The sequence below is a fragment of the Hyaena hyaena genome, unplaced genomic scaffold (assembly GCF_003009895.1).
Source record: "Hyaena hyaena isolate Hyena2069 unplaced genomic scaffold, ASM300989v1 scaffold_106, whole genome shotgun sequence".
NCBI classification, from domain to species: Eukaryota; Metazoa; Chordata; class Mammalia; order Carnivora; family Hyaenidae; genus Hyaena; species Hyaena hyaena.
The window spans coordinates 2081137-2096704 of NW_024080738.1; the positions used below are offsets into that span (position 1 = coordinate 2081137).

The following is a 15568-nucleotide window of genomic DNA, read 5'->3' on the forward strand; positions in this document are numbered from 1 at the left end:
GAGAGAGGGAGTCACAGACTGAAACAGGCTCCAGGCTCTGAGCTGGCAGTCAGCACAGAGCCCGACGCGGGGCTCGAACCCACGAACCGCGAGATCATGACCTAAGCGAAAGTCGGACGCTTAACCGACTAAGCCACCCAGGTGCCCCACCCCCCACCTCTTCAGGACCCTTGTAGGGTTTGTTCTCTGCAAAGTAACAGTGGCGAGTAACCAGTGTGTGAGAAGAGATGAGAAAGCATAGTTGCCACTGCCCTCCCAAAGGTAGTCTGTCATCAGGCAGCAGGTCTGTCTCCTCCTTGAACAACCTCATGGGCCCACAGGTGTTCTGACATGGGTCGTCCAAAAAGTCGAACACACTGGTTAAACAATCACAGTTTTACACTTAAAATGCTCGTATGGGGGGAGAAGGCAATTTTTCTATAAAAGAAGGATTGCAGCTCAGTTGTGAGGACCTGGAAAAGAGCTTGAGGAAGACTGTTAAACAGGAAGTTTGTGATGAATGGTTGTTAATCAAGTTGTACCATTCACGATCACTTTAAATTCCTGTTTATGTATCCCTTTGCTTCCTATCACAAAAAGGCCAGTCTTGATTTCCTCATCTTTGTGTCCAGGGGGTGTGCTGAGCATGCTCAGTTCCTAACCATGCTATGCAACAGTCCTGTGTGATTCCCTGCTTCACAGATGGCAGGGCTCCGCGTGGCCCTCGGTCAGCCAGACGTTGGCTCCTGCCTGTCCGCGTGCTTCCCTGGAAACGTGGAACTTCTCATGGTGTTCCTGAGTCCTTACAGTTATCTTTTTGGTACTGTTTTACATGGGAGCATAATCTCCCACATGCTTTTTTTGGTGGGAGGTTCTTTAACATAGTCATATTTTCCTTCTTTGGAATGATTTGAGTCAGAGAGAAAACTGTTTAGAGCTAAAACTGTATTGATAGCCATTTCCGAATCTATAGCTAAGACTTGGTTTGGTTAGGGAGGGGCCCTGCATGCTTGCTCTTCGTACTTGTTCTACAATTCTTCTAGGGAGAGAGCCCCAGAGCTTCTGCTTTTTGTAAATGAACTCTCCTAGAAGTTTTTCATCTGCATTTTCACCTTTCTGAACTCTATTTTCCATAATAGGAAATGGGGGTGTTAGGCCAGATGACCTTCCCAGTGCCTTCTAGTTTGCTCATTTTATGAGGCTTCAAGTCTTTCTTCACAGCCCTGGGATCACTGGAGAAGCCTGAGTCCTCAGTGCATACTGGGGGTTGAGAGCGTGCTATGGGATCATTGACGTTCAGGCAAGAAGGACGGGCTTCTGGAAAACGGGATCTGCCTTGTGGAAGAAGAGCTGAACCCTGCTGGGGCCTGTTGTATCAGCGTGTAGCTTAGCTCTTCACCACACATCTTCTATTACAACACTTTTAAAAGTTGAATCTGTATGGCGTCTGTTGACATCACTTGTAAAAGAACAATTGGCAAACGGTCACACATTTTCCTTCCGTTTGCGCACAAAATGGCTTATTTTGCAAAGCTGTTTTATTAGCAACTATTTAATGGGAGCTCTGTTGAATAGAGATTATTCCTACTTTCTCCTTAGTTTGTTTTCACTCGTAGAAGTGCAGGAAGAGATGGTGTAAAAGAGAGGAAGCAGGAGGAGGGAGTTAAGTCTATGGTGGGAGTCTACAGAACAATTGCATGCATTGACAAGAGTTCACAGAAATTAGATAAAATGCTTTTGGAAAAATCTAGTTTGTCCAGCATTTTGAAAGGATTTCTAGAGCAACAAATTCATTTAGTCACATGTTCCAGTGTCTTAAGTTTGAAGTTCTTTATGTTTGACATGGTGACTCTTGCCTACCCACCGCGCAGCAGGGTGATGGGCAGTTCAAGGCTGCAGGGGCCCCTGGGGCCTTTCCATTTTCCTCGTGGGTCCCCATAGCTTCCTTACACATGCTTTCCTCAGGGCGATGCTCATACCCGAAATTCACACTTCAGTTGACACGGTTTCGTGCCATAGAGAGTAACCCATTAGAATGAAAGGCAAATCATATTTTTTAAGTTTGGTACCCAGTGAGGCAGAAAATTAGTTTTGTAAACTAGTATTTGTAAACAGAATTATTTCGGCTCCCTCAAGATGCATTCATATAACCTTACTCTTAAGTAGGTTTCCTTCCATTCTTAACAATGGCAAAGCCAAGGAGGCGGGTTTTTAGCTGGCAGCAGTGTGGCGTTCAGGCACGTGAAACATTGGTCTGAGCCCTAGTTGGACAATTAATTTTCTGAGCCTCAGTTTTCCCATTTCTAAAACATGGCCGATACTATCTGCCTTATAGGGATCTTTCAAGTATGGAATGAGATTGAGGTATTAAAAACAGTTTGTATATAAAGTAAAATGCAGACAAAGTGTGAAGGCCTGGGGATCGTGAGCAGGATGTATTCAGCCTAAGTTGACGGTTTTGTTGTATTTTTGATGATAAACACAAAGACCCGAGTAGTCTTAGAACTGCCACGCAGAAAGGAAAAATGGAGTGATGGCACGACGCCGGGCTGGGAGGCGGGGATCTCCGGGCACCCGCGGACAGGCTACCTGGAGCCAAGCTGGCAGCCCAGGTCAGAAGGCAGGATTCAGACTGGTGAGGGCCCAGGGTACAGAAGTGGACAGGAAGGAGCCCGGGGCAGGGGAGGGGAGGAGAGGTGCAAATCAAGGGCCGAACCAGAGCATTTCTTCAGCCTGGGTCTGTTAGGCCAACGAGTTTGCTAGACTTGACTCTGGGGCTAGTTCAACAACCTTGGTTTCCTGTGTTCAGGCTGCTAGTAGACCTGAAGGCTCCTGTAAGAGAGTAGGGGTCTCCAGATGTTTTGTGTAAAATCACATACCCTTTCTTATGTTACATGTATTCATTTGCACTATAGCAATATGTCGTGTATATTCTAGGACACATTTTGCAAATACAGATTTAAAAACCTTCAAGTGAATGAAAGGTGTGAAGGTTTCTTCTTGCTTGTGCTTCAGTGGCTCTCCAATAATTGCTTTAGACAGCGGGGCTGGGAGCATATGGGGGAGGAGGGCAGTTCCAGTCCTGTGTCCTCAGCGTTTCTGGGGGGCCAGCCCCAGAGCCAGGAAGGCAGGGGACCAGCAGGGCCCAATCATAACCCCGCCACCCCCCCACCCCAAGGAGACACCAGACTGTGGTCTGTGTAAGACCTGCCACTCCTTCCCCTGTCTACACTGGCTGAAGCGAAAGAGCCCAGAGCCCACAGTTGTGTGTGGTGCCCACATGCAAGGCCGTGTGGCAACACCTGGAGAAGACTTCAGGATTCTGACACACTTGCTGGCAAGGGTGATAATAGACTACCTTTGGTATCTGAGTTCCTTTATTATTAACATCTGTTCACAACGTCTGAGGTACTGTCTAGTGCAGAGAGAAAACATCTTAACTCTTACCTCAAAACTGGTCTGTTTTTCCAGGACCTAACTTAGTGGCAACAATGCAAGATATGATAATAAGGAAGACTAACAGTTATCATACAGATAAGTATCTAAAACACTGATGTGTGATTTTATAGATGCCATTATCCTAATAATAACAACAATATCAGCTAATATTGATTGATTGAGGTAAGCGCTGTACAAGTGTTATCTCATTTAATCTCCACAACAGCCGTGTAAATGTAGAACCTATTAATCCATTTAACAGATATTTGAATGCCTCTTGTGAGGATACATTGTATGAGAAGACAGACCAGGTCCCGAGCTCATGCAGCTCACAGTGTAGTGGGGAGCCACACACGCCCCCAGGGGACCACACATAGCAGAATTGTTACTGTGGTGAGTAAACAAGGTCCTGTGTTAGCAGTAGGATGGGACGGTTCTAGAAGGAGGGGACGTTTGAGCTTAGAGAGATGTTGGAAGGAGGTGGGGATGGCGACCTCTGACAAGGAAAATGTCACTGCTCCCGGACAGTGGTTTGTGCATCAGTTTCTGTCCCACATGGCTGCTTAGGTGCACTTGATCTTGGCCCGGGTCGATCATAAAACACCTAGAAGGCAGACTCCGCCTGATTCCTTCTGTTGTCATTCATTATACCTAGCACAAACAAACTAGGTCCCACTAAATGTTATTTGGCATCAATTGGTACGTGAACAGATGGCCAGAAGATGTGTAAGACATTACATCTTCCCTGTAATGTGTTTGGGATGTCAGTCAACAAACATTCATTGACTTTTTCTTGTGTGCAGATCATCTGTGTGTATGTGTGTGGATGCATGCACACAGAACTCTTCTAGAGGCTTTAAGATTATGAGAGAAAACCAAACTTTAGCCCTTGCTCTTAAGGAGCTTGGATTCCATAGAGCTTCTGAAATAGAACACCTGGGTGCCAGGTTGTGGGGGGTGTCTGGGGAGCAGGTTTTGGAGGGGGGATGTGAGAGGAAACGCAGCTCAGCATTCATAGAGAGCCCGGGCTGCACAGAAGTATAGCTGCGGGAGAGGACATTTCTGATGTGTCCTTTCGTGGGGGGGTTGGGGGGGGTGTTTGTGTAACGGCATCACGGCGCAACTCAGGATTTGGCTTAAGTAGCTTGCAGTGCATGAGTTTTCTGTCTTCACGGCCTGCCTCCCTTCTCAGGTAGTATTTTGTTTGTTGTTGAAGAACCGAGTATCTCCCAGCACTCCAGTGGCAGGGTTTGCGGGGGAGCCGCGGTCTCGTCCAGCCATGGCTGCGGCCTGCGGGGTCTGCAGACTCGGTGCTGTTAAGAGCAACACGTATTTTTCCAGGATTTACCTATTCACCCCCTGCTCCCCATCATAGCCCTGCTGGCTGCATAAAAACAGGAATTTTTGTAATAAGCCCTGCACAGCAAACCTTTTCCTGTTTGGAAAAAAATTTTTTTTAATTGTTGGCAAAGTTAGAAGACAGCGCTGTTACTCAAAGAGTGACCTGAAATGTCCTCTGAGAAAAATACGGAGCATGATGTTTTGATAAGTAGGGTATTGCTTTGGACCCTGCCCCCCCTCCCTTTTTGGAGAAGGGGGGTGTAAGTCTAAGTGGTGAGTTAGTGTATGTCCCACCTGAGTTAGTGAACGCTTCCTGAACTTTTTAAAGCTTTCATCATTACGTATTTTGCAGTCTCGTTAAAAATGTCCCCTAGTTGCAGCTACAAATGACCTGATCTAATTCTGTGTGTTGCAGAGCTGCACCACCCTCTCCACCAGCCAGTGCAGACAGCCAGGAAGCCATTATCTAGGAGGATCTTCCCCCCTTTATCATTAACTAAATGTGACAGGGACAGGAGTCCAGCTTCCTTTCCTCTAGAGATTTCATCGTGGCTTATCTCTGTGTCTGTTGTGTTCCAAGAACAAGATAGTCATGATGGAATATTGTGCAAACGCCCAGACTTTCAGCCTATAGAACATATCACAGGGTCAGAGCACTCGGCCCCTTTCCAGGCCCACCCCAGGGACAGGCCTGCGTCTTTAAGAGCAGAGTTAGAACTTGGTTTGCTGGTGGTGGTGGTGGTGGTGGTGGTGGTGGTGGTGGGCGGTGGCTCAGGAGATGAGGCTGTGGTTCTTGGAGCAGACATGCCTAGGTGTGTGTTTAAGACCTTTCCGTAGGGTTTAGAGAATCTTATGGGGATGAAATAGGCCATTAGAGAAATGTAGTGCTTGGCCTCTTTTAGGGATTCTTGTATATACTTCAAGTCCTCCTCAGAGCTTGTCTTGAGTTGGGGATAGAGAGAGAGGTGGGAAGGGAGAGGAAAGTCAAGGGAACAGAAGAAGCCTTCGTGCCATCTGCTTGTGCACCTGCCCAGCATCCAGCCCGGAGTCCCCGCTCAGAGCCGTGACCGACCCGCGGTGCTGTGCGCCTCGGCAGAAGGGCTGGTCGCGTCGCTGCTCGGTTGCAGTCCTTGGCGGAATGTAGTACAGAGGGTCATAGGGCATTTTGAAATATGGATTTCTCAGCCCTGGCTATATGGCCTCACTCTATTCTGACTTTTGCATCTCCTTTTAGACAGTGAGATACCCCCTGCCCCCATGTTTGCAATCTCTTTTTTAATAAGACAGAACTTGAACTCATGGTTTGTGTTGAGGCCCCTGGCCTTGTCTGTGCAAAGGTTTTTTCTGGTGCAGCGATAGGCACTCGAGCATCTGCATCCCGTGTTGATGGCATGAGGATGTGGGCACTGTGGCTGCATCCCTGGGTGACCACAGATCCAGCCAGAGCCTTTTCGTGGTCAGGGTGAGGGGCCACAGAGGCCCGGGGGGGTCGGCTAAGCCAGCTGGCAGAGGAAGCAGCCAGGAGAGGCTTGGGAGCTGTGCACAGGGCCCCGCTCCTGGACTTGGCCTCAGGGCCCTGATGACAGAGGCTGCTGAATGACAGGTAGTGGGAGTCTGCTGTGTGCCTTGTTCTGTATGAGAAACAAAAGGCTACAAGACAAGGGCCCTCCTTTGGAGCCCATTTCTGCCTTTCCATATGTCCCAGAGGCTCTCCAGATGCTGGTGGTCGCACTGTGTGTCCATTAGGGGACTCGAATTGCGGCTACCTTGTTTGCAGCCTGGCTTTGCTGCTTCGGCCGGAGCTTGACACTCTCTCCGGCCTCCTTCTCTGTGTATTTGGAGTTTGGGCTTGTGTTTGTAATACCTCTAAGCTCTCGCCCACACCTCAGTGACTAGGAGGTAGGAGGAGTGGAACAGGGCTCAGAATGGCAATGTCCCTATGCCCTCAAAGTTGGGATCTGGTATCTACCTCTTGGTCACTGCTTACCATGAGCCAGGCACCACTGAACATTTTATAAACTGTATCTCCCTATAATAGCCCTAAATGGGTCTATTTTTTATCTCTGTTTTATAGATAAGGAAACTTAAGGCACCTAGGGGCCAAGCAGTTTCCCAGAGTTAAGTTGATTTTCTTTACTAATTGTGTTAGGAGTGCATGTGGCACAGTTGAGTTGTGGAACAACTGCACTGAGCGACTAAAGCCTGGAGCTCTTTGTATTGCCACCAACCCCCCGCCCCAACCTGGGTCTCTTTGGACAGACATAACCTCCGGTGCAGTGCCCTGGAGTTAGCTGGCACATGCTGCTGGCTGTTTGCGGGGAGGAGGGGTTGGTGAACAACACTTGGATTTATATTTTCCCTTTTTTAGCAGTTCAACTTTCTAAATAAGAAATATGACCCCGTTTGCCTTATTTTCACCTATATTAGCCTAATGTACTTGAAAAGGTAGAAAGGAATCTAGGTCTTACTAGTTTTCAGGCTTTGAATTCTTGACTAAGAATATATCCTGCTTCACTTCTTTCTTTTCCATAATCATGTGGGCCCAGTAATATAAAACTTCTCACTTGTGTAAATGGCATATGTGCAATCTGAAGAGAATTGGCAGTAGTTTTAGGGGTGATAGAATGGAAATGGTGTTTGCTATTTGCGTAGCATTGTAGCTAAGCAGAAATTTAAGTGGTTTTAAAAGGAGTTCCTGTGATTTCCCTATGAAATACAGCTATATAAAAGAAGGTGTCTATAATAAAGACTATTTAATTTTGTCCCCTCATTACATTAAGATACAGACATTGGGTTTGTTTTGTTTTGAGAGTGCGAGTGGGGGAGGGGCAGAAGAAGGAGAGAGAAGAATCTTAAACAGGCTCCATGCCCAGTTCAGAGCCCGACGTGGAGCCCGACATGGGTCCTAACCTGGGGCTCGATCTCCTGAACCGTGAGATCATGACCTGAGCCGAAACCAAGAGTTGGATGCTCAACCGATTGAGCTGCTCAGTCGCCCCTACGGATGACTGTTTTATAAGATAAGATATGATTTCTCTTTTACTGGTTTGGAGCTGTTTTATAGTGGAGTTCAGAGCCCTTATGATTATGATTGTATAGGTTGAAATCTTTACCACAAACTTTAAAACATGTTTACTTGTCTTCCATGTAACATATATCTATACTGAGCAGTAAGTATTCCAGCGGGAGACGTACTGTGTTTCTAACGCGATGTTTTGCTTTACAGAATTCAATTCGCCATAATCTGTCCCTACACAGCAAGTTCATTCGTGTGCAGAATGAAGGAACTGGGAAAAGTTCTTGGTGGATGCTCAATCCAGAGGGAGGTAAGAGTGGCAAATCTCCCCGGAGAAGAGCTGCGTCTATGGACAACAACAGTAAATTTGCCAAGAGCCGGGGCCGAGCTGCTAAGAAAAAAGCATCCCTGCAGTCTGGCCAAGAAGGTGCCGGGGACAGCCCAGGGTCTCAGTTTTCTAAATGGCCTGCGAGCCCTGGCTCTCACAGCAATGATGACTTTGATAACTGGAGTACATTTCGCCCTCGAACTAGCTCAAATGCTAGTACCATTAGTGGGAGACTTTCTCCCATTATGACCGAACAGGATGACCTTGGAGATGGGGATGTGCATTCTATGGTGTACCCACCGTCTGCTGCAAAGATGGCTTCTACGCTGCCCAGTCTGTCTGAGATAAGCAATCCTGAAAACATGGAAAATCTTTTGGATAATCTCAACCTTCTCTCATCACCAACGCCATTAACTGTTTCAACCCAGTCTTCACCCGGCACCATGATGCAGCAGACACCATGCTACTCATTTGCACCGCCAAGCACCAGTCTGAATTCACCCAGCCCCAACTACCAAAAATACACATATGGCCAGTCCAGCATGAACCCTTTGCCCCAGATGCCTATGCAAACACTTCAGGACAACAAATCGAGCTATGGAGGTATGAATCAGTTCAACTGTGCCCCGGGACTCTTGAAGGAGTTGCTTACTTCTGACTCTCCTCCCCATAACGACATCATGACAGCTGTTGATCCTGGGATCGCCCAACCCAACAGCCGGGTCCTTGGTCAGAATGTGTTGATGGGCCCTAATTCGGTCATGTCAACCTATGGCAGCCAGGCATCTCATAACAAAATGATGAATCCCAGCTCCCACACCCACCCTGGACATACCCAGCCAACATCCGCAGTTAATGGGCGTGCCTTGCCCCACGCGGTCAATACCATGCCCCACACCTCGGGGATGAACCGCCTGGCCCCAGTCAAGACAGCTGTACAAGTGCCTCTGTCCCACACCATGCAGATGAACGCACTGGGGGCCTACTCCTCAGTGAGCAGCTGCAATGGCTATGGCAGGATGGGCCTTCTCCACCAGGAGAAGCTCCCAAGTGACTTGGATGGCATGTTGATTGAGCGCTTGGACTGTGACATGGAGTCCATCATTCGGAATGACCTCATGGATGGAGATACGTTGGATTTTAACTTTGACAATGTGTTGCCCAACCAAAGCTTCCCGCACAGCGTCAAGACGACGACACATAGCTGGGTGTCAGGCTAAGAATGAGTTAGTGAACAGGTAAGATCACCCCAGTGTCAAAAGACCTTCTGGAGCCAGGACTTAAAAGAGAGGAACACAGTAACTTGCCACATACCTTCCACAGTTGGGACTTTTCTGATGTCAGCTGGTTATTCCTTGCAGAGAGGCATCTTTTATCATTCTTTCTTTGCCCTTTTTTGCAGCTTATAAATTATTTTTTTCTTTGAGCTTAAGCATAAGGAAGTTTCCTCTGACTGCTTTAAAGATTTCTTTTGACAGTTAGATGGCTGCACCATTTTAGTAACTCCTAAATAAATGAATACATTTGATACAAATCAAATGCTGCAGGGGTTTTTGGGTTTGTTTTTTGTTTTTTTAAGAAGTGGAATTTTCCCCCATTGAAAGATTTCAGAGCTGTTTGAGAAAGCTCTAGCTTCTCCCCCCCCTCCCCCCATATGTCTGTCACTCTAATATCTTAAATTGAATTGATTTTAATTTGGCCGTATTTTCATTGTGTGTTTTTTCTAGGCTACACTTAAAAGTACTTCAGACTGTCTGACAGCAGGAACTGAGAGAAGCAGTCCAAAGATGTCCTTCACCCCTCCTTTTCGTTTTCTTGATTAAAAGAAAAAAAAGCGAATTTCTTTTTTCCTTTCGTCAGACTTGGCAGCGAAGACACTTTTCCTGTACAGGATGTTTGCCCGATGTTTGCAGGTTATGTGCCGCTGTAGATAAGGACTGTGCCCTTGGAAATCTCATTACAATGAAGTGCCAAACTCACTACACCGTATAATTGCAGAAAAGACGTTCGGATCCTGGTGTGCTTTCAAGTTTTGTACATAAGCAGTAGTGACAGAACTGTATTTGTGTGTGTTTTTGTTGTTGTTTTTTTAAAGTATCCATTTGGTCCAAGGAAAGTTTATACTCTTTTTGTAATACTGTGATGGTCTCATGTCTTTGACAAGGTAAACTTTTGTTTGTACCACCTGTGTTCTGCTGAACAGACGAACCACCGAGAACCAAGCTCTCCATCCGCACCTCCATGGAACAGCTCTGGGCCTGTTGACACAGCCACACAATTCACATGAGAACCAATAGCCTGTTATCAATCTGCTGAATTAATGGACTTGTCAGACACCTTTGGGGGTAAAAATAGATTAAATGCCAGCCTTGTACAGGTCTTTTCTATTTTTGTTTTTGTTTATTTTGTTATTTGCGAATTTGTACAAACATATAAATGGTTCTAATTTCCAGATAAATGATTTTTGATGTTATCGTTGGGACTTGAGATCATTTTTGGAATAGATATTGAACTGTAATGTTTTCTTAAAACTAGAGTCTACTTTGTTACACAGTCTGCTTGTAAATTTGTGGAATCCCAGATATTTCAGGCAGCATCCATAATTTTCATTTTGTATTTCTAACTGGATTAGTACTAATTTTATACGTGTTTAACTGGTTTGTACACTTTGGGGATGCTACTTGGTGTTGTTTCTGACTAATCTTAAAATCATTGTAATTAGTACTTGCATACTCAACGTTTCTGGCTCTGTTTTGGCAGGAGAGTGATGTATAGTTACGGACATTTTGTGTTTCATGTTTAGGAGAACTTAATAAGTTTATATGTGTGTGTTTTAAAGAAATCCCAGCTGCTCCTATTATCCCGTGAACTGAGTGCACTGCCGAACATTGAGTCTTCTAATAGACGCCTCTATGCTAAGTTGTTGCAGTGACTCCTGAGGGGCCTCGTGATGTTTGTAGATCAGAAAGTGAGGCCCGAGTCTAAAACCAGGCTCATCTCTCAAACTGGGAGTTTGGATCAACTTAACCTTTCGGAGTTGAGCTTCAGCAAACGTTTTCCCTCATATTTCTGTGCTCTTACTTTGGTCTAGTGGAGGTTGATTTGGTAGCTCTCTGCCTTGAGGGATTATGTTCAGACTCACACTTCATCCCTCTCTCCCTTCTGTCCTGTAGATTACGTAGCACACTGTGGAAATTTAGGTGGAAGGAGGAAAATTTAAAATAGGACTTCAGTGATTTGCAGAATGCTTTGTGTCTCCGAGTGCAGATGGCTACCAAATGGACTAGAGCTTGTTAAAAAATTGGGGCAATTAAAGCCAACAAACCAGCTGTAAGTTGTATATTTGAATTTAGTGTAAAAGCTCTTACTGTAAGTTAAGAATTGGAGAATTTCCTTAGCCTTTAGCAACCTAAACTATCATGCTGCATCATTATGTTTTAATATTTTGCAATTACATATAACTGGCAGACCAGGTTAATTGGCTTTGCATCCATCAGTATTTTCAAGTCTTGCGGAATGCCCTAAGTCAGCACAGTAGAAGGAGCAGGTGCACAAAAATGTTCCTCTTGCCTTCTTGAGAAGGCTCTGGTTTCTTGCTGTGTACTTAGTCCAGATCACACTTGCTTTGTCTTGCATGTGAATTGCAGATCTGTTGGCTTGGTCTTTCCTACATGTTTAACGAGAACACAAGTGTTCCTGAAAGATTCCCTATAGGAGGCCAGCTCTATTGTAAGCTTCCCACTGTGACTTCTATGGTTTTGAAAATTCATTAAACAGCCACCTGTGCAGCCATCTTCGCTGTTGGCCACTCCAAAATATGTCTGGTTTTTGGACACCCTAGTTCCTCTAAGCAGTGCCTTCTGCATACGGAATAGAAGTTGTTGGTGCCAGAGTGTTTGGGTTCTCTACTGCGTCCAGCCTTCTTTCCTCCTCCCGCACCATCACACGGTGAGCCTCAGAGCCCCTGTTTGTTCACTAAAGAGGCAACTCCAGCTGAAATCACACTTCAAATCCGATTACATCCTAGAGTAACTTTTAAAAAGATGTTTCTCCCTCCTGAGTCTGTGTAAATAATTTTTTTTTCCTGAAAATTTTTCTTTGTGTTGAAATTCTAACATGAATCTTGGGTATCTCTCTGGGGTACAGTGAAGTCCAGTGAAAGGCACCTTGTCTATTTTGAAAACAAACATTATGTGACCTCTGGTAATACTTTTTCTGTACGAATACTGACTTTCTTGAGTAATTAGTATATCAGTTATTGTACATGATTGCTTTGTGAAATGTGCAAATGATATCACCTATGCAGCCTTGTTTGATTTTATTTCCTCTGGTTTGTACTGTTATTAAAAGCATATTGTATTATAGAGCTATTCTGATATTTTAAATATAAAGTATTGTTTCCGTAATATAGATGTATGGAATATATTTAGGTAATAGATGCATTACTTGCAAAGTTCCGCTTCGACAAACTGACAAAGTCTAAGTTAATTAGCAAGTGTTGTATCCCAGTGGGCAGTAAATCAGTGGAGCATACTGCGAAGATGAGAAGGACACTTGAAATGGGGAGGGGAAAAAAAGAGTTTTCCAAAGGTATACAATTCGGACTTGTTCAACTGCTGGGTATATGTTACCAACACCCCCCTCCCTCTCCCCAGACTTACTTGAAATTCTCACATTCAGCTCTTACAAGTTCTTAATTTATAACTGACTTTTAAATGAGAAGTTTCTCTTGTGGTTTTGGTTTGGGAGTAATCATTCATTAAAAAAAATGCAGTGTGGTTTATGCAAACAAAACAGCCTTGCATTACTCTTGGCCTCCTCTTTGAGGGTGGTGTGCAGCCCCTGGCAGTGTGGCCAGGGGAGTCCTGTCAGACCCGGTCACACCCTCCCGCATCTCACTACTCGAGTTCAGTGACAGCGCGAGTCCACGTTCCCGTTCCGATACTCTCTGAGAAGTGCCTGATGATGCTGATGTATTTACAGACACAAGAACAATCTTTGCTATTATTGTATAAAGCCATAAATGTACATAAATTCTGTTTAAATGGTTTGGTGTCTTTCTTTCCTAATTGTGCAGAATAAGCTCTTTAGTAGTGGGTTTTTGTTGTTGTTGTTGTTGTGTTTTAATATTTACCTTAAGTTAAGCCTTGTCAGCCACAGTGCCATGGTTTCTTCAAATCTGGTATTTCCTTTGGGGGGGGGGGGAAGCAGTCCCTCTGAATGAAGTCCCCTTAGCTGGAGAACAAGTAAAATCCCTGATAATGGACAGCTCCGGAGTACTGCATCTTGGGAATGTCAGCCGCGACCTCCTGTGCGGTGATTCCTAGGCATATTAAATCCTGTGCTGGAACAGACCATGTTGAAGGGAAAAACACCTGAAGGGCCAGCGAGGAAGGCACTGAGTACCAGCAGGGGCAGAGGGAGCGGTGGCTTTCCAGGGCCACGTGCGTTGCTACCTCACGCACCTCGCGAAGGGGGAGGATTGTGTCCTCCTTTAAGAAGTGCCCACAGATTGGAGGTTTATATATTTCACTTTTTCTTCAGAAAACACCCAAGGAATAAACTACAACTAGATTAATGTGGTTAAAATGCATTTTATAACCAGGAAAAGCCCGGTCTCCTTGCCTCTGACTCATTTACAAGGCAAGTGAATGAGTTAGAGGAGCAAGAAGGAAATAGGTTATTCTAATGTTTATCTGTTTAGACACCAGAAGGTCAGTCCAGCTTTTCAGGGTTTGTTTGTTTCCCCTTCCTTCCAGCAAATCAAACCCTTCCTTTAAAACACATGATAGAGAGCCCAGGGCGTGGAGCAGATGAAGGCATCTACTCCCAGACCCTGGGGCTCACGCACAGATCACTTTGAAATCGGACCTGGCCCAAGTGCAGGAAAAGGCGCTGATTGTGTCGCCAGAACCCAAACTGGCAAGCTCCTTTCATAGCCTCTGTACACACACAGAATCGTATGTCTGATGTCACGTATTGAGACCAGTTCCTAGGGCTTCACACCACTTGATAAGAGGAAGCAACTCAGCAGGAAGATTTCGCAGACAGAACCCTGGGCTGGAGCTCAGCGCTTAACGTAAAAGGAGAAACTTCCGGAGCGGTACAGAGGCCCCTGCTGTGAGCAGGCCGCCAGCACCAGAATCGGAATGTATACCTAGGACTGTTTCTTGACCACTGAACCTGCCGCACGGAAGGACTTCGCCTTAGCATTCGTTCCTTCCTGTCTGAGCAGGCCCCGAACAGTGATGTGCTAGTGAAACGTACTCTGGTTGGTGTGCTTGGGTGGGTGGAGTGCTGCTCTGAGAGATGTATCTCCCTAAGTGGCAGTCTCTGAATTAGACCCCATCGCATACACATTGAACTTTTTATCGTCTGTGAGTGCTCATTACAGGCCCACGAACCGGCAGCTGGGTTGGGCCGTGACCTCTAAAATGAGGGTGTAGTCACAGATGTCCATGTTCCAATTTTGCTGTTTCATTATCGGTGTAAAAATGACACTGGCGATACTTTACATGCACAGGCTCCAGGATGTTTCCAAGTTCCTTAAACTGGAAGATGAGAGACGTTTCTGTGGAATGGAAAGGGAGGGAGGTATGTGAACTGGTGGGTGTGTGAGAAGGCAAGGAGTCCCATTGGTAGTGGGTGATCGGTCAGGAAACCAGATGTGAAATGGGGACAGCTGAGGTGTGAGCTGAAGGTGTCTGGGTCCTTTGGAGGAACCTGCAGAGTGGCACGAACATCCAGAAGTTCAAGAGAACTTTTAGTTACCACAGGCGGCTGGGGGAGGAGGCTTTCTATGCGGACGCCTGGCTTTGGCAGTATGGCTGTGAGAAGGGGAAGCTTCACACTGAGGGAGCATTTGACTGCTACAGGAAGAAGGAAGGAAAGGAGATCAGGGCCAACTTTTCTCAGATTGACTGGTGGCAGGATACTGTCTGCTCCCCTACCCCTTCCTCCCAGTCGCCCATGGACCCAAAAGGCTAAATGAAGTTTCTTGGCATTAGTACCTTTACCATGTTTGTGTCTTCCAAAAGTGCAGCAAGCTTGCACTGAAACCCCTGGTGGAAAGCAGGGATTCACATCCTCTAGGAAGAAAGGGCAACTTTGTGAGGGCTGTCACCCATCCTTTTCATCTCATTCCTTCCATGAGCAACGTTTTAGAATTCCCATAAAACTTAAAAGTTGCAGACGGTAGCCTGGGAGCCATGTCGGGTTATTGTACTGCTAAGAGTTTCTGCAAACATTTGTTGGGGTTGTAACCGCAGGGAAATGACTGCCTCACAGAGATGACCGAAGCTGAGATGCCTGCTTAGAATCGAGCTCACCATTTGCCCATTTGAAACCTGAGTTTTCTCTCCCTCTGATGCATTGGGATAGACGAGGTCCAGCCTGCCCTTCAGTGCTTGGTTGCAGAACAGGAGCAGAGGTGCCCGTTGCTTGCTTTGGTCTGGTTTCAGGACGCT

General features: G+C 45.9%; 1 protein-coding gene across 1 annotated transcript in view; it reads left to right on the top strand.

Annotated features, from left to right (window-relative positions):
* Positions 1–13151, top strand: part of FOXO1 (forkhead box O1) — a 97491-nt gene extending 84340 nt beyond the window's left edge. The window contains exons 2-3 of the mRNA XM_039236098.1: positions 7985–9340; positions 9830–13151. Of these exons, the coding sequence (XP_039092029.1) occupies positions 7985–9322 (1338 nt within the window). The 3' untranslated portion in view covers positions 9323–9340; positions 9830–13151. The remainder of the gene's footprint in view (positions 1–7984; positions 9341–9829) is intronic.
* The last annotated feature ends 2417 nt before the right edge of the window (positions 13152–15568 follow it).